The sequence below is a fragment of the Ictalurus punctatus genome, chromosome 10, assembly GCF_001660625.3.
Source record: "Ictalurus punctatus breed USDA103 chromosome 10, Coco_2.0, whole genome shotgun sequence".
NCBI classification, from domain to species: Eukaryota; Metazoa; Chordata; class Actinopteri; order Siluriformes; family Ictaluridae; genus Ictalurus; species Ictalurus punctatus.
In genome coordinates this window covers 22893437-22914360 of record NC_030425.2, presented here as the reverse complement: position 1 = coordinate 22914360, position 20924 = coordinate 22893437, and the positions used below count along the sequence as shown (strand labels likewise).

Below are 20924 nucleotides of genomic sequence, written 5' to 3'. Positions count from 1 at the left end.
ATATATCATTAAGTGTAAGTAGGAGGACCTCGATTGACCCAGATATGGTGATTAACTCCTCCTACTATAGAAATAATACTGATATTCAAGTTTGCATTTAGTAAACACGTTTATATTTAGGTGCATAGGATAAAGTAATATGCAGTGCTTTTTAAAAAAAAAAGAATATTTCCCATATTTTTAATGCATTGCACCGTGCACTGAAAAAAAAATACATCTCCGGCCCTTAAACAAACGTGTAGTGCAAATAAGGAGGCGGAGCAGCAGCAGAGAGAACAGCAGTGTGCTTTGTGAATGCTGAAAAGGTCTTTACACGAGCAACAGTGGTCATAGCCAGGCAGCTTGTATTGTGTTTTGAGGTCAGATTAAAAGCACAGGGTGTATAAATATTGCTGGAGACTCCGGATCTCGGAAATCAAAGCAAGTTATCAGGGAGTTGTGTGCAGAAATCTGTGCATCATGTTGGTGGATTTTGAGAAGCTGCGTATGGCAGGAGCTGGGAAAGCCATTGCTGTTCTCACAAGCGGTGGAGATGCACAAGGTAAACAAATAAATAAACAAACAAAAAGCTAACGACTCTGTATAATATATAAACCAGATCATGGATTAAACACGCTACAACCTCTCAGTAGAGTTGCAGGGATCACTCTGGGAATAGATTACTGAGCTCCATGTTAATCATTAGCTTTATTCTAGAAATATCCCATGCATGTTCATTCGCCCACTTATACAGAGGAATTCAGCTCAATCTTGGCGAATTTGTATGTACTTTTTTTCTCTCTCAACCTTATTGCATTTTAAGCATCTCTGGATTCAGATCAGTTCAGCATCCATGTTGAAGCATTTTGAATTGAAGAATATATTTTATATCTATCTATCTATTTATTTATTTACAAGGGTTGTTATGACGCACTGCATTAAATAACGCCGTCTAAACCTCATTAAAATAGTTTTATCCTAAAATTCCTCAGCGCATTAAATTACAGGATGAATTGTATAAGACCGGACTGAGGAACTGTCACGTAACGCGACATGTCACGTACAGCAGCTGTGCACGTGCAGTGGGCGTGTCTCACACGCAACAGGGTTCTGTTTTATGTATTTATCTCGTATTCACTCCAGGCCACTCCACTGATTATTCTAATTACGTTTGAATAAGAAATGTGTGGTAGTTTGAGAGGGGGGACACTTGCCTTGCACCTCTAGGGTTGGGGGTTCGAGTCCCACCTCCACCCTGTGTGCCAGGGGTTTCTCCCCATGCTTCAGGGGTTTCTTTCAGGTACTCCAGTTTCCACCTCCAATCCAAAGACATGAACTGTAGGCTGATTGGCATTTCCAAATTGTCTGTAGTGTATGAATGTGTATATGGTTGTGCTCTGTGATGGGTTGGCACCCTGTCCTGGGTGTCCCTCGCCGTGTGCCCCCGAGTTCCTTGGGATGGATGGATGGTGGTTTGATTGAGGAAATTAGGTTATAGAGGAAATACCAAAACATATGCAAAGAACTTTTAGTGCTGATCAAACGGTGTGTATTTAAGCTATGGTTCCCTGGTGGGGTGCACAGTGGCTTAGTGGTTATTCCCACCGTGGCCCTGTGTGTCCGGAGTTTGCATGTTCTCCCCGTGCTGCAGGTGTTTCCTCCGGTTTCCTCCCCCAGTCCAAAGACATGCATGGTAGGCTGAGTAGGCTGCATGTCCAAAGTGTCCATAGTGTATGAATGGGTGTGTGAATGTGTATGTGATTGTGCCCTGCAATCGATTGGCACCCTGTCCAGTGTGTACCCTGCCTCGTGCCCGATGCTCCCTGGAATAGGCTCCAGGTTTCCCTGTGACCCTGAAATGGATAAGCGGTATAGAAGATGGATGGATGGATGGTTCCCTGGTGGACTAGTGGCTAGCATATGGTGCACTCACTGATGCAGCCCGGGTTCGATTCCGAGGCAGGGCACCAACCCCAGGCATTGGAGGGTTACACGAGCCAGTAAATGGGGAGGGTTGTGTCAGGAAGGGCATCCAGCATAAAACTTGTGCCAGAATCAATATGCAGATGGGTATTGCCACTGTGGTGACCCTAAAATGGGAGCAGCCAAATGAGGGGGAAAAAATCATTTAAGCTATAAACAGTTTTTTCACCAGCTTCTCCTTTTCTCTCTCTCAAGTTACTAAGATGAAAAAAAGTACAGTTTGTCATGTTATTGCCAACCAGAATATGTCAAATTCAGGAATTCAACAGCACCGTGATGTAACAACAGCAACGCGTGCCTGCAAACTCAGATTTTCCAAAGAAGGTTTCATCTTCCAGGTGACATACAATACAATGTGACAAAGCACTGCATTCATGCATTGATTTATTGATCTTCACCAAACACTTTATCCTGGCCAGGATCACAGTGAATCCAGATCCTATCCGGGGAACACTGGGTGTACCCTAGAATGGATTCCAGTCATGTTCACACACTCATTCACACACTCATTCACACCTAGGGGCATTTTAGCATAGCCAATCCATATAGTGACATGTTATTGGAAGGTGGGAGGAACCTGGAGAACCCTGAGATAACCAAAATGGACATGGGGAGGACATGCTCTTAACTATAATGATGCCCTCAAAACATTGCAGTTTTTCTTAGCTGAAAGGAATTAATCATTAAAAAAATCAAACCTTTAATAATACAAGTCATGAGAGCTTTTAATATGTACAGGTGCCTGGTTGCTGATTCAGGACAGTCTTTTTGAAAATAAAAAGGCAACCAAAAAAAATTAGATAATCAGATTAGATGTCAGGATCTCCAGTCAGAATGTATAATATAAAGACTCTTGTTTCCTGACTTTTATTTGATGTTGTGTGTGTGTGTGTGTGTGTGTGTGTGTGTTTGTTTGTGTTTTTAATGTATAGGAATGAATGCAGCTGTTCGTGCTGTAACACGAATGGGCATTTTTGTTGGCGCCAAGGTCTACCTGATCTATGAGGTAAAATCTTTATTGAACACAATGAATATTTCTCAAAAGTGGTCTTTTAGATATTCACATCATGAACTGGTTTTAGTAAGAGATCAAGCTGCCACTGCTAGGCCCTTGAGCAAGGCCCTTAACCCTCATATGCTCAATTGTATAAATGAGATCAATGTAAGTCACTCTGGATAAGGGCGTCTGCCAAAATGCCATAAATGTAAATGTAAGATTACATCATGTATTTCTTCCAAGGGCTATCAAGGACTTGTGGACGGAGGTGACAACATCAAACCTGCCAACTGGCAAAGTGTGAGCAACATCATCCAACTGGTAGGTCTGGATCGTTGTAAGGGCAGATGTGCCCAGCTTTTTCCCACTGATTTTATTCCAGATGCACATTAGTACATTGTGTCTCTCTATCCAAAGCTGTATGCTTTTTTAAATTCCCTTTTTCCCTTTTGCACAATTAATTAAAAATATACAAAAAATTGCAAAAATACAGTGCAGGGAGAGGCAGAAAACCTGTGAGGGCTTATTTAAAGACTCTACCTAAACAATGTTACATTTTCACAAAATTATAGTGAACACTAAATTAACATGCAAAATATAATACATCTACATAAAAAAAAAATAAACTAATAATGTACATTATAATAACAACAATTATTGTCCTAATGCTGCCCTATTGAATGTCATTGCTCATGGCACTGAGAGGATGGGATTGAGATTAAAAGAGGGAACGCTGAGTGAAGGAATTTAATCTGAGATTAGGACAGTGATCCTCAGCATGGTCCACTTCCTGTTCCCTACCACAGAAACAGGACATAAAGAACATGTTCTCAGTCACGCCACCTCTAATGATTTCTATATATGCATGAAGTTTATAGACCGCTACAAATGACAGGGAATCGTAAAGCTGGCAATAATGGTTAGGTTAATAACCTGAGCTCTAATTATTTTATTGTGTGAAGAAAATACTTTGTTTATCGAGAAACTTCTTAAATGATATATTTTTTAAAAAAGTTCTGTAAATTTAAATTTAGTTTCTGTATAGAAAATATAACAAGCCCAGGTTTAATGATTTCCATTCATGTTATCCATGGAGTAAATCTGTTTTTCTGTCCATTACTGAAGCTATGAAAATATTCATTATTTACTTATTATTCAATAGAAGTTTAAAAGAAATTGCTTCACACAGTAAAAACTTCCACCCAAGTGTACCCAATTAGCCGGTGGGGTATTGGCATATGATGTATATTTCTTTATTTGGTCCTATGAGGCTAATATAGGTAACTAGTAATGGAAGTCACAAAAATCTAGCCAAAAATCTTTTGCCCTACATTTTATAGCTAAATCATCATTTATTCATCTTCAGTAACCACTTTATCCTGGATCTGGCACCTATCGCAGGAACACTGAGGTATACACACTGGATAAGATGCCAATAATTTAGACTAGCCAGATCCCCCTATTGGCATGTTTTTATGAGTCTGTCTGTGCAAGCTCTATCCCCGAAAGAGTTTTTAATGTTGTATCTTTCAGGGTGGCACAATTATTGGCAGTGCCCGCTGTAAGGATTTCACGACGAGAGAGGGTCGTCTGGCGGCTGCCTTCCACCTGGTGCAGCGTGGCATCACTAATCTGTGTGTGTGTGGTGGAGATGGCAGCCTCACTGGAGCTAACATCTTCCGCAATGAGTGGAGTGAACTGCTGGCACAGCTAGTACAGGAAGGTAACTTTCATTAAAATACTCCGAACAAGGACGAGCAGACAATTTACACTTTATTTCTCAGAGGAACCCCTCCCCCACACAGGATCTAAGTGTGGTTGTGTTTATAATGCAGGCATTCAATTGAACTACTTTCCATAGAGCATGAATGGAAGATCGGTTTTGAATTTGAAGCACTGGTTAAAGCTCAGTGTCATGTTTTTTGGTATTTCATGATGTTCGCTTACAAGAAACGGCCAGGATCTGATTCTGAGGGGATGTTTTGGTAAGTAGAAGGCTTTTAGAATTAGAGCCTGTGTGCTCAACAGTCCAGGCTGGTATAAGTGGTGTAATGGAGTGGGGAATGTTTTCTTGGCACATTTTGGACCCATTATTACCAATCATCAATCATCTCTCCAGTGCCACAGCCTATTTAAGTATTGTTGCTGACCATGTGCATCCCTTCATGATGTCTATTTCCAGCATGATAATGCACCATGTCACAAACAAAAGTCGTCTCAAACTGGTTTCATAAATGTGACAATAGCCACGTTTCCATCCAAGGGTTTTTTTTTGTCAAGAAAAATAGCGGTCGCACAAAAAAAAGTGTAACATGACAGAATATACCCATTATTTCGGGAAATAATAGGGATGTGTGTGCCATCCAGCATACTGCAAAGCTGTGACACAAGATGCAGCAAGGAATTACAATATGCAAATTCATTGGCTCCGCTATATACAGCAGCCTTTTCAATTTGCAATATACACAAAATTATGTATGGAAACGGCTGAAGGGCAAACGTATTTTTAAAGGATGGTGTCATAATGCACACCTTTTTATCGGTAAAAGGCCAATTGGGTGGAAACAGGTGGGAGATCGCAAATATCGCAAACTTTTTTTTTTTTACGCACTTTCACTTTGTTGATAACAGAAATGCGCAAAAAGTGGATGAAAGCCTGGCTAAGAAGTGTATTTTAAGGGTATTTTTGGCATGCAAATTAGTAACAAGAAGGACTAGATTTGGCGGTGGAGGCATGCCAGTCCATGCTATTGGTGTCCCTTTCTATTTGTTTTTGTTGTTTTTTTAATTATTATATTTTGCTATCTTAAATGCTGCCTTATTTTAAAATAAGCACAAAATTTGCAACTGGAAACAGTCTGAAAATAATTACATATACATATCATTGTATACCTTTTATATCGGTAGACTGTCACACCTTCAATACATAAGAATGTAACTGGTAGAGGAGATAACATAAAAGCTTTAGTGTTTCTGTGACCGAGAACCACAGCTGATTTGGGAAAGTCACTGTGAGACAGAAACGAGCTCTCTGTCTCTCCCTGTAATCGATGGCTCCTCACAAATGTCCTTTCCTTCTATTGTGTAGTTTCCGCTCCACTTACTTGAATGAATACACTTCAGTGGCCACCTTGTCTTCTCCGTAACACAGGCTGTACTGAACTTCATGGCCTTTTCACATGAGAATTTAAACAGGCAGCCAAAAATCTTCAGTACCAATCTGTATGCTGTATGATGCTGTATAAAAGTTTGCACTGCTGTCTTGTAAACTTTCAGTTTATTGTAGATGAACATGGGGATGCAACTGGATGAGGGTAATCATGTTTGTTTTGTGTTTTAAGAGAGAATCACAGACACATTGGCTCAGCAGCATACCCATCTGAATATCGTGGGTCTTGTGGGTTCTATTGATAACGACTTCTGTGGAACAGACATGACCATCGGAGCTGATTCTGCCTTGCATCGCATCATGGAGGTCATCGATGCAATCACCACTACTGCACAGAGGTAAGACAGCATATGTGTGCACACGCTAACCACGACAATAGTCATGATAATAACACGGTAAGTTAAGACCGTACACTGTTTTTAATACAGTATAGATATACAACCATTATATCCATTGCAACATAAACTTGTGTTTAATTTTTGTAGTCATCAGAGGACATTTGTGCTGGAAGTGATGGGACGGCATTGCGGGTAAGTCCCTTTTTTTTTCTTCACTTGTTTATGTGAACTGCTGGAGAAATTTTAGAATGTTTAACATTGAGTGTCAAGGTTCAGTTTAGTACAAATTAATTGCTCACTTTTTGCTTTGGATTTTTAATTACTCATTGCTAGTTAATGCTTTGCATTGCAGGTACATCATACACGTGATATGTCTTGCTTTTCTGCAGTTGGTGGACTATTTTCCATTTCAGGGTTTTTGGCAGTTTAGTGTAGTCAGTTCTGACAGATTGACAGATGGTTCTGTATTTTGATGTGCTGTGGTTGGCAGGTACTTGGCCGTTGTGTCTGCTCTGGCATCTGGTGCTGACTGGGTCTTTATCCCTGAGGCTCCTCCAGAGGAAGGGTGGGAGGACCACATGTGTGCCCGTCTGGGAGAGGTGAGGCTGCAGAACAGCAGGCTTTGTTTGTATCATTCATATAATAAGGAATTCCAGAGTATCAAGGTTCAAACAAAAACACAACTGTCTTTTCCTGTGTGTCCTGAGTATATAAAATAAGTTTGCACGTGTGTTGTTTTGTTTTCTTTCTCTTTTCCTGCAGAGCCGCAGTAAGGGCTCCCGTCTCAACATTGTGATAATTGCAGAAGGAGCTATTGATAAACATGGCGAACCCATAACCTCCAACTATGTGAAAGATGTAGGTCTGAGGTTTTTCTCCTGATGATGATTTTCAATGTTTAATATTATTCTCAGTATTTTTCCTCTCTGGATTTTTAGCTTGTAGTGAACAGATTGGGTTATGACACTCGGGTCACGGTGCTGGGACATGTACAGAGAGGAGGAACACCCTCTGCCTTCGACCGGGTGCTGGTGAGTTGTTAGGCTTTAGTGTGAAAAAAGATACACTCTTTGTGTTAAATTTGACAAAAAAATAAAATATACGAAATTTTCCACTTCGATCAAATGTAGTTGATCAACCAAGATAGGTCTGAAGTTTCCTTCCTTAGATTTACACTGGAGCTATGACACTAATATTTGGTTTTATGTATAATATATCTTTGTACAGCACTTTGGTTAACAGATGCTGTTTTAACTGTGCATTTTAAATAAAATTTACTTACTTGCGTATTAATGTAGCTAACACAGTGGAAGTTTATTTCATCCAAAATCTGTTCCATAAATACTTTCCCAAATCTCCATATATTTACTTTAATGTACATCCTTAAGCTATGTAATCTTTTTCTTTTTCTTTTTTTAGATTTTGTAAGTAGATGTAAAATAGCAGGTATAATCAGTAATTAAAAAATTAAGTTAAGAATTATATTGTCTGCATAACTTTCATGTTCATTTTTTGTTAGATTTTCATTTTCTGGTTTTCATTAGCCCAATATGGACACAGAACCTGAGTATGTGGGGAAAATTGTGTAAAAAAAAATTTTTTTTAAACAACCTAATTAATTCCTTGAAGAGCCTGTCTAATGGTAGTTTGTCTAATGAACAGCTGAACAGAGAATAGAGCTGAAGAATTAAAAAGGTTTAAAGTAATGTTGATGACAATATATTCTTCTGTCTGTATATCTGTCTCTTTAGAGCAGTAAGTTGGGTGTCGAGGCAGTTGTGGCCCTGCTGGAGGCGACACAAGACACTCCGGCGTGTGTGATCGGACTGTCTGGTAACCAGGCCATGCGTCTCCCTCTTATGGAGTGTGTCAATATGGTGATTTAATACTCATTAACTACATACATCTACTACAGGGTGCATCGTTCAGTCCAACTTTTAATGCCCTGGGTTGGTTACTACAAGTTCCTAGTTTAGTTAACACAAATAGATATTGCTAGTCCTAACAAGACGTGTAATGATTTTATATGAATTACTTCTCGCTCAAACGAGTGGAGAGTTTCTGTTGAAAATTCTGATTCTAAACTATCAATTAATTCTGTTTGTTAGTAACAGCATCCAACAGTAGTACTGGCTGTAATTCAAATCGCAGGCTTATATTAATGCGCTTGTTCTAATACGTACTTCACAAGGACTTTTTACGCCCGACGTAATTTAAGGATAATAATAAACCAGTTGAAAAGCATGCCAGGAAAAATGACATTGTTAATATGGTGATGTTTTCTGTGAGGGGATATTTATTTAACATTTATGGAAGGAGTCTCCAGTGTCAGCACGTCAGTACATTTTCTCCCAAAGTCAAGTCTTCCAGAGGGAGGCTTTCCAGTTTCTGTGTAACATGACAAGCTGCAGAAATGAATTTTTCATACGTTCGACAACATTAAATGTAACTATAAATTGATAAAAAGTATGACGTGACATTCTTTAGTTAATAATAAATTGCAATCGTTATGTATAGAATATACATGTATAGAAAGTGTCTCCTGTTTTCTACATACCACGTTTCCACTCTGTGTTTAGACGAAAGAGGTGCAGAAAGCCATGAATGAGAAGCGGTTTGATGAAGCCATTCAGCTACGTGGAAAGTGAGTGTAGTGAAGAGACATGTGTTTGTCTATCTGTGAGTCTCTGAATGTTTCTTAATGTCTCATGTCCTCATTGCAGGAGCTTCGAGAACAACTGGAACACCTATAAACTCCTGGCTCACCAGAAACCAGCTCAATCAAAGGTAAGGAAAATGTCCATGTTTATTATTAACACCTTTATTCCTTGCTTAATGACTTATTTAATGTTTTATTCCACATGTAAAATGTTCTTGAGCATTTTAGTCCAGCCAACTGTAATGTCCATTATGTTTAGGGATTTTTTTTTAATTACAGTGCATAAATACATTTTTAAAATCCACTGATTAATTGTTGGGGACTACTGGTTAAATAATTGTTTTTCCGGTGGTGTGAAGAAGAGAAACATGGCTAGAACAAATATTTAAAAAATATGGAAAGTTACACTATTTTGTACATCAAATATTGTTATAGCGTAGCGCTGTTGAACTCCCAAATCTGATTGGTCAGAGGGAGTTGATGGCACTGTATGTCTAACTGATTTTTTTTTTTTTCTTTTTCTTTTTTTTCTGTTGTTTGGTTTTTGGTAATTTGTGCTCTGTTCTTTTTTTTTTTTTTTTTTTTTTTTTAATTTAGTTTTATCTCTGTTGATGCATCTAACTCTTTCTCTCCTGCTATTCAGAGTGATCAATCCATGGCGATTTTAAATGTGGGCGCCCCTGCAGCTGGGATGAACGCAGCCGTGAGGTCTGCAGTCAGAGTGGGCCTTGCACAGGGCCTTAGAGTTTACACAGTCAATGATGGCTTTGAAGGCCTGGCCAAAGACATGGTAAGCTCCAATGACCACAAGGGCCACATTTGTTTAATTTCATTTACAAGCATGGGAAGATGATCTGGGTTTTAACCGCAGGTGACTGAAGTGCACTGGCATGATGTAGCAGGCTGGACCGGCCAAGGAGGCTCACTGCTCGGGACTAAAAGGTCAGTTTCTTCACCTTGAGTATTGCCTGTTTTCCTTTTTTTTATGAAGTAGGTAATGATCAGGTAATGTTGCTTTTGGTTGCTCTTTTATTTTAGAACCCTGCCAAACTCCTGCATGGAAAAAATTGTGGAAAATCTTGCCAAGTACAGCATCCAGTCGCTTTTGGTTATCGGTGGATTTGAGGTATAAATACTGCAAACAGGTTTTTATTGTGATTGAAGTGTGTGTGTGTGTGCACGTGTGTCTATTACCTCTGTCTAACTCTCACAGGCGTATGAGGGAGTTCTCCAGCTGGTGGAGGCACGGGGACATTATGATGAGCTCTGCATAGTCATGTGTGTGATACCTGCCACTATAAGTAACAATGTGCCAGGGACAGACTTCAGTATTGGAGCAGACACAGCTGTCAACGCCGCTATGGAGGTCTGAACAAATATATAAGTGTATGATGTTTGACACTGAATGTTATTCCATAATATATACAAATTTTGAACAGTATGAATTTATAATTAACGTTTGCAGTCAACAAGGACACCAACTGGGGTCTTTGCATAATATTAATGCATTCATTTTTTGGGTTTTAAAAAAAAAAAAAAAAAAAAAAGTTTTCTCTGCAGTATTAACTTAATCATTGCTAATATAGTATGTGTTGCCTATTCCCTCAGAGCTGTGACAAAATCAAGCAGTCTGCATCAGGAACCAAAAGGCGTGTCTTTGTTGTAGAGACTATGGGTGGGTTTTGCGGCTATCTGGCAACCACCACAGGCATTGCTGTTGGGGCAGATGCGGCTTATATCTTTGAAGAATCATTCAGTATCCATGACTTAAAGGTACATCTTGCCAATATTATCCAAACCTTGAATTGTAATATTATGTATGCATTATATGATATTGTGTGCTGTTTAGTCCTGTTCCCCTCGCTGTAAGGTCAACCATCATTGCCTGTTAATGCCGAAAGTAATATTTTGATGCTTAGTCAAGCATTTAAGACATTGAAAGTTGTGATCAGGATAAATTTGAAAGCTTTTAATTATGTTAGATGAATGTGGAACATTTGACGGAGAAGATGAAGAATGACATTCAGCGGGGCCTAGTGCTGAGGTAAGCTGTAAGACTGCAAAATGCATCCTTATATGTGGTTTTCACTGCTTGTGGTGTGGGTTTTTCTCTTTGTTTTAAAGCAATTTATATCGGATTGAAGGTATACAGTACATGCATAGAATAACGTCATTAATTGGCTAAAATTCATGTATCTTTCTCTTTTTCTCAATGTCTCATAATGTCTGCTTTAATCCAATATAAGATGTGCTTTTTACATAACCTGTCAAATATATATGATCAGACATACTGTAGCTTGATTGCATCATGGTATATTGAGAGTGTACTTAATGAAGAGTTTATCTTGGTCGTCGTCTTCTGTGTAGGAATGAGAAGTGCCACAAACACTTCACAACAGAATTCATCCACAAGTTGTACTCCGCTGAGGGGAAGGGTGTCTTCGACTGCAGGGTTAATGTACTGGGACATTTGCAGCAGGTAACGAAGGAATTAACATAGCGTGGCCATGTGAACGCACAATCATATTCAATTAAATAGTGTCTATAAGCATTGCATATTTACATACTCGCATTGGTTTTACACAACTTGGCCAGACAATAGGTCAGGGCACATACTCATTTGTATATTACATTATATTTCATTAATCGGATTTCATTATGTATTTACACCTTAATTGAGTTATAAGTATGGAATAAATCATAATGGGGCATGTTGTTCTTGGAAAATAATTAATGTCAGTTTTTTAATTTGTCACACGTCATACTTTTCATCTCTTTATAGTTACTTTTAATGTTGTGGAATATAATGTTGTCTGCAAAATAAGTTATCACTTACTTTAGTTACCACTTTTGTTATAGCAGCAATAAACAGCCATCCTCCTTGTGTTCTTGTTAAGTCAGCTTGTTACATTTAAACAAAGTTCAAACACTGTCTTAACGACTATCCCATGGCTAAAAATAAACCCTAAATGAATAGATTTACCTCTGTTACAAAGTGCTGACACTGGAGGCTCCTTGCAAAAATGTTAAATAAAATCTCCTTACAGAAAACTTCATCATATCTACAATTAATTGGTTTTTATTCCTAAATAACTGCACAGTTTAAAAATCCATATATTATTAGGCTTAAAAGTCCCTGTGAATTAACTGTTACTATAGAAATTGACATATTACAACTAGTGCATTAATTGAAACCTGTGATTTGCCTTGAGGTCCTTACTACTGCCAGAGCTGTGCCTTTTTATATCAAATTAATCAGTACCGTTTGACAAGTTTGATTCAGTGATATAAATGAATTTTATAGAATCAAATGTTATTTAGTTGAACAAATCAACATATAATGTTTTTTTTTTCTCCAGGGTGGGGTTCCAACACCCTTTGACAGGAACTTTGGCACCAAAATGGGTGTGAAAGCTGTGTTGTGGCTTACTCAGAAAATGAAAGAGACCTATAGACAAGGTAAGGGAAATGAGACAATATTTACCTGACAGATCTAGATATATACAAAAATTGTTCTCCTTAGAAAGTGCATAGTTCATACAGATCGTGTGTTGCTTGTGCAAGACCTATTGAGTATAGGCAATAAAAAAATGTAGCAACGGAAGCTCTACTGTGTTTATTACTTAAGGAAATGTATATACATAAAGTGTCTTAGTATCATCGTGAATAATAGACTGAATATTATTATTATTATTATTATTATTATTATTATTATTATTATTATTATTAGAATGCTAGACTTGGCATCATGCAGGAATCTAAGAAAAGGACTTGTTTTAGAAATTTTATTGTGATGCTTTATGATGATATTCATTATAATTCTGCCAAAAGTTAGCTAAAAGGATGCATTTCAGAATTTACAGATTGGTGGTCCACCTAATTTCTTTTTCAGATGGTTTGGTTTGGTTTCTTTTTGTCCTGTTTATGGATCCAAATTATTACCCGAATATGAGGACATGTTTGCCAAAATAATTACCCCAAAAAAAGTTTGGACATAAAATTAATTGATATCACCTTTAAAGGGATTTATTAAATATGTAAATCAATCAAATAGATAAATTACTATACAACCATTGCTAGTTATAGTATTACTATTATGGTACTATATTATAGTGGAATTACAAAATGTAGTATGAACTTGGAAAAAGAGGTTTTATATAAATAAAGCATGGAGTTATTATTTTATACAACCCCAATTCTGAAAAAGTTGGGACAGTATGGAAAAACAAAGTCATTTGAAAATTCAGTTCACACTGTACTATATTGAAAACACATTTTTAACACATTATTTGATGGTTTACTTTGTGAATTTAATTTATTTTTGAAAATATACACTCCTTTCAAATCTGATGACTGCAACACACTCCAAAAATTTGGGATAGTCGACTGTTTACCACTGTGTAACATCACCTTTTCTTTTAATAACATGTATTAAGCGTTTGGATGCTGAGTGAAGACACCAGTTGGTTAAGATTAGCAAGAGGAATTTTCACCCATTCATCCATTATGCATTTTTACTTCATACTTCAGCTGTCCAACTGTACGGGGCCTTCGTTGCCTTATTTTACGCTTCATAATGCGCCACACATTCTCAATCCGAGACAGGTCAGGACTGCAGGCAGGCCATGCTCGCACCCGCACCTGCACTCTCTGCTTACGCAACCATGTGCTTGTAATCCGGGCAGAATGTGGTTTGGTGTTGTCCTGCTCTGGATGGCAGCACATGTTGCTCCAAAATGTGTACATATCATTCTGCATTAATGGTGCCCTCACAGATGTGCAAGTTACCCATGTCATGGGCACTGACATGCCCCCATACCTTGACAGACGCTGGCTTTTGGACCTGACGCTGATAACAGCTTGGATGGTCCTCTTTTTTTGGCCAGAGAACACGACGGCTGTTTTGTCCAAAAACTATTTGACTCGTCGGACCACAAAACACGATTCCACTGTGCTACTGTCCATCTCGGTTGAGACCGAGCTCCGAGAAGTTGGCGGTGCTTCTGGACAGTGTTGATGTATGGCTTCTGTTTTGCATAGTAAAGCCTTAACTTGCATCTGTGGATTGCAGCGGCGAATGGTGTTGACTGACAATGGTTTACCAAAGTTTTCCCGAGCCCACGTCAGGATATCCATTACAGACTCATGATGGTTTTTAAGACCGTGATCAGAGATCATGCGCATTCAGAAGTGGTTTTAGGCCTTGCCCTTTACGTACCGACATTTGACTGGATTCCTTGAATCTTTTAATTATATTGTGCACTGTAGAAGGTGAAATGCCCAAAATCCTACCGATTTTGTCTTTGGGGAATGTTCTCAAAGTGTTTGATTATTCGCTGAAGCATTTGTTGGCAGATTGGCGAGCCTGGACCCATCCTTGCTCTTGAAGGTCTAGGCCTATTTTGGAGGCTCCTTATATACTATGATTAGATGATTGTCTCACCTGTTTCAAATCACCTTCTTATTTCTTGTCACATTGCTATTAGTCCTAAATTGCCCCGTCCCAACTTTTTTGGAACATGTTGCATATATCAATCTTATCTTCAAAAAACTATGCAGTTGATCAGGTAAAACATCAAATACCTTGTCTTTATACTTTTTTTGTTTAAATACTAGTCAAAGTTCATTTACAAATCACTCCTCTTTGTTTTCATAAGCATTTTCCATACTGTCCCAGCTTTTTCGGAATTGTGGTACAAAAAAAGGAGATTTGAGTCTTTGCGAATATAGTGCATGCGTTTTAATCTTTTGACATTTTTCCTATCCCATTCCCAGGACGTGTATTTGCCAATGCGGCAGACACAGCATGCGTTATTGGCATGAACAGAAAACTGATGTCATTTAGCCCAGTCACAGAGCTCAAAGATCATACAGACTTTGAGTGAGTCACCACATCCTCTTACAATTAGTACTAATATGTGTCACAATAACTAACTCATGAGTTTCAGTTTCAACGAATCAGAAAGAGAGCAATTTTAAAGCATCTTCTTGCTTTGTGTCTCTGCAGACACAGGATGCCAAAGGAGCAGTGGTGGCTAAATCTGCGTGTCATGCTGAAAATGCTAGCCAAGTATCAGACACATTTCGAGGAGTATGTTACAGGGGACATAGAGCATGTGACTCTCAGGTCTCTCAGCATAGAGACAGGATTCTGAAGAGCTAAAACCAGGTACCAATACTAACAACCCTGACTTTACTGATTACAGTGTACCCCAGATTAAACCCTCCTAAGTCAATAAATCCAGCGACCACTATCAAAACAGTGCTTACCACAGTGGCTTCCGCTGTTTATCTAATGTTGTTATATTTTTGTACCCTCATGACATGCGTTGCATCACATCTCTGTGAATGCCAATCTAAAATACTGGATTTGTTTCCATTAGTCACAGATTTCATAGATGGATGTGTGCAGTGTCTGTATCTTTGATGTCCATTTGGTGTTCAATGCCGTAATAGTACATGTGCACTGGTGTTCCACATGCATAACTGTTTGTAAGGCTTGTAATTAAAATGCTGCAAAATAAACTTAAATTACCTTAGTTTTTTTTTCTTTTTTTTTTTACTTTTACTGTTTTCTTAAATATGAATGCATTAGAAGTCATTTCTAACATTTTCTGATTTTCACTAGATCTGTGAAGCACCAAGTCTTTCATTTAAAATGAATTTATCAGCCTTCTAAAGAGAAGTCTGAATGTTTTCTAAATCAAATTCAGTTTTCATTTTTGGAGAGTAAAATTAACTTTTGAAATTTGACTGCTTTTTGGGGTTATACATTCTAGTTATGCTTTCCAATTCAAGTTGTTCTGATAATATTTTGTTCAAGTATTGATGATTCCATAGTACTGTATAAGTTAACTTTTGTCTGTGTGTTCATTTGATAACTCTAAAATCCACTGTAACGTGCAACTACCCTTTATCTCTCTGTTGATATTTCACTATTCTGTAGCAATGTTAATAAAATGTAAATTGCATTAATTATTGTATTTGCCTTTTGTCTTGAATTTGATTTCATAAGCACAGAGCTCACAACAACAAAAAGATCAGGTCCTAAATTACACCTAGATTTAAATGAAGCGGTTCCAAAACAATATATAATCTTATGTGTAGTGTCCTGGATTTGTAAGCCTGACCCTGACAAATCATGATTTTAAATTATGCACTACAATACAATGTAAGTGTATCGTTTAAGTCAGTGGTTCTTAAACCTTTTAAAGTAAGGGATCCCTTTAATTGTTAAGAAAATATTCACAGACCCCCTCTGTACATATTTATTTTACAAAAGATCAGGTAAATAATTAAAATGTGTATAGTGATATTTTGGCTATTTTTTGGAGGCAGAGAGTTTATTTATTTATGACCTTTCCACACACAGAACATTACATTCCAATTGACATTATTTATAGGCATAATAACTTTGATAATGGTAAGCTGTGGTTTCCACCACTGTCATAAAATTAGAAGATGACAGACTCTGTGGGTTATGTTTCATGGACCCCTGGAGGTCCTCTGACCCCACTTTGAGAACTAGCTAGGTTAACAAGCACATAACAGTAACGTGTGTTTCACTGGTATGAGTATCAGGCAGAGCAGTGCTTCAGGGTTTTTTAACATTTCAGTGTTTGGTGTGAAGACACAATCCACCAACCAAAAATACCCAGCCAATAACAATCCTGTGGTCAGAAAGTGATACTAAAGAAGAGATAGATGATGATCAATACAAATTGTGCAAAAAAAATTAACTATATAGCCTAAGCTGGACAAAGAATGTAGGTATGTCTAAGAGGGTCAGTAAGTGTAAAGTGTTATTTAAAAAAAAAAAAAATCTGCAACACTGTTGTACCTGGTACACTCGTAGCGCAGCACAGACTGCTGTAGTGGGAATGATCCACTGCCAAATAATATCTATAATAATAATATCAATGATGGTCCAGATGAACTACAGTCAACTAGGTATAAATACAAAGTGATTTGAATGTTAGTGGATAAAATAACCAAACGTGTATAAATTAGGTTTAAACTTAAAATTTAGTGTTTGCACAAAGAACATTGTTTCATTTACGCAACAGTAGGTCTGTATTTTATCAATCATCCTCAATGGCTAAAAATATATCAAAGACTAACAAAAACATGAAGCACAAGTTGACAAAAGTAACACAAAAGAACAGGCAAAACTTGACAGTTAACACAAATGCAAAGAAAAAGTGGTATTACAAATAGATATTAGCTTTAAAAAAGTGTCGGAAGTCGGAAATGTTTCAATTCCTTGTTTTTGTTTGTAATATTTACATATTTTTGCAACATGCTGAAGTATTGTCTGTGCAGTATTTACTTTTTGGTCGCTATTAACATCCACAGTTAAGACTCTTCTTCTTCTTCTTCTTCTTCTTCTTGTTTTTAATGGCGGTTGACAAACCACTAAAGGTGCATTACCGCCACCTACTGGAATGGAGTGTGGGCAGTAGCTTTGCAGGGAAAATAAATAAATAAATAATAGTAATAATAATACTAAAATTAAATAGAAAAACCCCACTAATAATAATAATAATACCAAAACAATACTGCATAAATAGCTTGACTCCTCAATACAAAAGGAGTCTTTTTGAATGATATTCATGATATTTAATTATTTCAATAGCTATCAGTCATTCCTAACTAGTCGGTCCTCCAATATCCCAGAATCCCCCGCGGTCGTGTATGGTAAATCGCGCATGCGCACTTGGTCCTCCCTCTTTGGCTTCGCACCTCTTCTGCTAAAATGGTGAGTGACTGTCTCCTGTGGAATAATCCACCTAAATCTGATCCATCGTGTTGAAAATGTCCCGCGTTCATTCATTATCCTGCTCTACAAAGTGTGCGAAAGGCTTTCAGACTAATAGTTTTTAATAAAGAAATGTTTTTCGTTTGTATTTTGTACTTAAACATTTGCCCCTGGAAGAGCTCTTATGGTTGCTATATTCTGCGGTCCGAGTCTTTAACGGTGGCTATAACCTCGAAATAAGGCTTTCTTTAGAATTAATAAAAATAAAATAAAAAAATTACAAATATATATATTTAAGTCCACACGATGTTTGGAACGTATTTATGATGGCATTGTAGCTAGCTAGCTAATGTTTGCTAAGTTAGTAGCAGCTATGTGTAGTTAGCAAGGTTGTTGGATAGAGTGGTAATGTCTTCCTGACTTATTTGCTCTGTGTGTTCATTTATAAACACTTAAAATACATTTTAATATAGCCAAGCGCTGTGACTGTTTATAGCTGTTATAATGCAACTAGTCAAATGTGGAAATAGAATGGCTAAAAAAAAGAATAATCTGTCATTTGGTAATAAATTAAAATAGTAATTTTTAATACATAAGGATGTCCTGTCAGACTGGTAATCACACCCTGCAACACAGCACTACCCATTGTATCCTTATTCCTTACTTATGTACTGTAATTGTCCAGTCTATCAGTGTCTAAAAATATTTCTATAAAAAAAAAAAAATGTACAGGATTCACACTTAACTCTACTCATGTTGTAACCATCAAAGTGATTTAAGTTTGAAGTTAAGTAAATAAGCAAACTATTGGTTTTAATTTTACTATTTCTTTGCTGCTTGTGTGTGCAGGCCAAGCGCACCAAGAAGGTGGGAATTGTTGGGAAATACGGTACCCGTTATGGTGCCTCGCTCAGGAAGATGGTGAAAAAGATTGAGATCAGCCAGCACGCCAAGTACACCTGCTCCTTCTGTGGCAAGGTGAGTGGTCAAAGAGGATTACTGAAATAATGCTATGGCTGGTTCATGGTGAGAACTCAGTGGTCTTGTGCAGGGCTAGAACAGAATGGAATCGTTAAATGCATTAATCCAGGATTCACCAAGATGCAATGTCTCTTTAGGAGTGCCAAGTATTGGCACATCCTGATCCTGATGTCCTCTTGTATGCAGTCCTAATCAGAAGTTAGTACTTATGAGAGAGAAGTCTGTGTTCAAATAGTGGTAGGGTGTAATTTTGTATTTTTATTTATTTATTTAGAAAGTGCATCAATGAATACAAACTGAAACTCTAATCAACCTAACCAAATTACAAAAGAACCTGTCCACCTTGGATGCATCATTCATATCTGTGCTGACATGACTTTTTTTCCTTTCTTTCTTTTTTTTTTTAATCGACATGTCTGTAAGTTGTAAAGTTGAAGCTTAAAAAACTAGTAGATGTGTTGGTGGTATGCATTACAATTCTTGTCCTGTATCCCTGTGCATGTTTGTGTTGGTCAATATATTGCGCTCTCAGCATAAAATACATCAGTCCTGACCCGATCCTGAGTTAGTGTTATTGGCCAATATTATGTGGTATACAGTACTCAGCTTCAGCTCAGTACATCACTAGCTGTAAAGCATGTCAAATCTAAACTTTTTTTGAACTTTTTGGAGTAACAAGAAACTGTTAAATTTGGAAAAGATCTTAAAGATCTGGATTTCTTTTACAAGGAAAGTCTAAGAGCAAGAGCCCTGGATATAATGATTCATGACTTGTTATTCAAAAGCCTCTGCTGCAGTGCTGAAAGCTGACCTGCAAGTTGAGAGCAAGAGGTTTAACTTATACCACTCATAACAAAAAGGTCAAATATATGTTAATGTATTAATCCAGAAACTGACTTAAATAGTTAAAAAGTTGCATCTCACTTTCTGACTTGGATACAAACGTTCTCCAGTGTCTGTGTCAACCTTTTTCTTTTTAACTTGTCTTTTCATCCTCTGAACAGTTTAAGATCCTCAGTTGATAGAAGTAAAAGGGTTTTTTCTTTTCTCTTTCCCAGGAGTACCAGATTGTTTGGCCAATCTTTGTCCATTTTTCAAATTTGTCATTCACTGCCATCTTTAGAATAGGTGTGGAGAACTACAGTCTCATATTTTTTGATCTTTTAAAACAAGTTTGTAGATTTTTACCCTGGTTTTGAGTTGCTACCTTGCACCCACATTTCAGAGGAAATATGTTCTGGAACATTTACATCAAGCTTTATTTACCACGCACAGCTTATGATATTTACAGCTTGGTTCTTGTTGAGAGCCTCTTTCAGTGTGCCTTGGAAATATTTGTAACTTATTTTGTAATATTTTATGTCCCTTTCTCATCTGCTCATGTAGTACTACAGTCGGAATTTGAGTATATAGTGCAATACAATGGCAAGAATTAAGTTGAACACTTGGCATCTATTACTAGGAGTGGTGGAATAAAAAAAATAAGTGCTTTTGGCTTTGAGGTCTTAAATTATATTTCAGTGTAACTGATTGTAAGCCAAAGATCCACATCTTACATATACATGTCTTTTTCCTTCCTTCCTTTCCCCTACTGTTTTAGACCAAGATGAAGAGACGAGCTGTTGGCATCTGGCACTGTGGCTCCTGCATGAAAACTGTTGCTGGAGGTGCCTGGACATACAAGTAAGAATGTGCATTGTTTTTCTCATAAAATGTGCATTTATAGAACTTTAACAGTAACAGTTGTTACCTTTTTGATTAAAGCCTTTTTAATTCTCTTCCACAGCACAACGTCTGCTGTCACAGTCAAGTCTGCTATCAAGAGACTGAAGGAGATGAAGGACCAGTAAACTGGGACTTTGTTTTTGTACAGATTAAAACCACCTTGTCTCGGACTCTGCATTTTCCATGTGGTTCATTGGAACATCCCACAATAAATTTAAGTCTTGAGCGAGATTTTGCTTCTGATTCTTTTTTTCTGTATTAAAGCCAAAAATGGACCACAATTGTCTTGATTTAAAGACGAGTTCTATTCACCAGATTTTAAAAAATCTGAAGTA

The 20924-nt window shown here is 37.5% G+C and overlaps 2 protein-coding genes across 2 annotated transcripts; both read left to right on the top strand.

Annotated features, from left to right (window-relative positions):
* Positions 1-257: 257 nt before the first annotated feature.
* pfklb (phosphofructokinase, liver b) lies at positions 258-16100 on the top strand. Its single transcript, XM_017478946.2, has 22 exons — positions 258-541; positions 2895-2968; positions 3203-3280; positions 4493-4682; positions 6301-6466; positions 6614-6658; positions 6957-7065; positions 7229-7324; positions 7405-7497; positions 8218-8343; positions 9046-9110; positions 9190-9253; positions 9769-9915; positions 9997-10067; positions 10164-10251; positions 10339-10491; positions 10734-10898; positions 11108-11169; positions 11493-11604; positions 12485-12584; positions 14901-15006; positions 15133-16100. The coding sequence occupies exons 1-22, from the start codon at positions 460-462 to the stop codon at positions 15278-15280; spliced, it is 2340 nt and encodes a 779-aa protein (XP_017334435.1). The 5' UTR covers positions 258-459; the 3' UTR covers positions 15281-16100.
* A 1764-nt stretch (positions 16101-17864) lies between these two features.
* On the top strand, positions 17865-20819 carry rpl37a (ribosomal protein L37a). The gene is made up of 4 exons (NM_001200133.1): positions 17865-17883; positions 18733-18861; positions 20465-20547; positions 20651-20819. Exons 1-4 carry the CDS (start codon positions 17881-17883, stop codon positions 20712-20714), a joined length of 279 nt encoding a protein of 92 aa, NP_001187062.1. The 5' UTR covers positions 17865-17880; the 3' UTR covers positions 20715-20819.
* The last annotated feature ends 105 nt before the right edge of the window (positions 20820-20924 follow it).

Bases quoted from the DNA above. Each gene is read 5' to 3' on its own strand.
- rpl37a (NM_001200133.1), top strand. The intron at 18,862-20,464 runs GTGAGTGGTCAA...CTACTGTTTTAG, and splicing joins CCTGCTCCTTCTGTGGCAAG to ACCAAGATGAAGAGACGAGC. The intron at 20,548-20,650 runs GTAAGAATGTGC...TCTCTTCCACAG, and splicing joins GGAGGTGCCTGGACATACAA to CACAACGTCTGCTGTCACAG.
- pfklb (XM_017478946.2), top strand. From the start codon at position 460: ATGTTGGTGGATTTTGAGAAGCTGCGTATGGCAGGAGCTGGGAAAGCC. The intron at 2,969-3,202 runs GTAAAATCTTTA...ATTTCTTCCAAG, and splicing joins AGGTCTACCTGATCTATGAG to GGCTATCAAGGACTTGTGGA. The intron at 7,325-7,404 runs GTAGGTCTGAGG...CTGGATTTTTAG, and splicing joins CCTCCAACTATGTGAAAGAT to CTTGTAGTGAACAGATTGGG.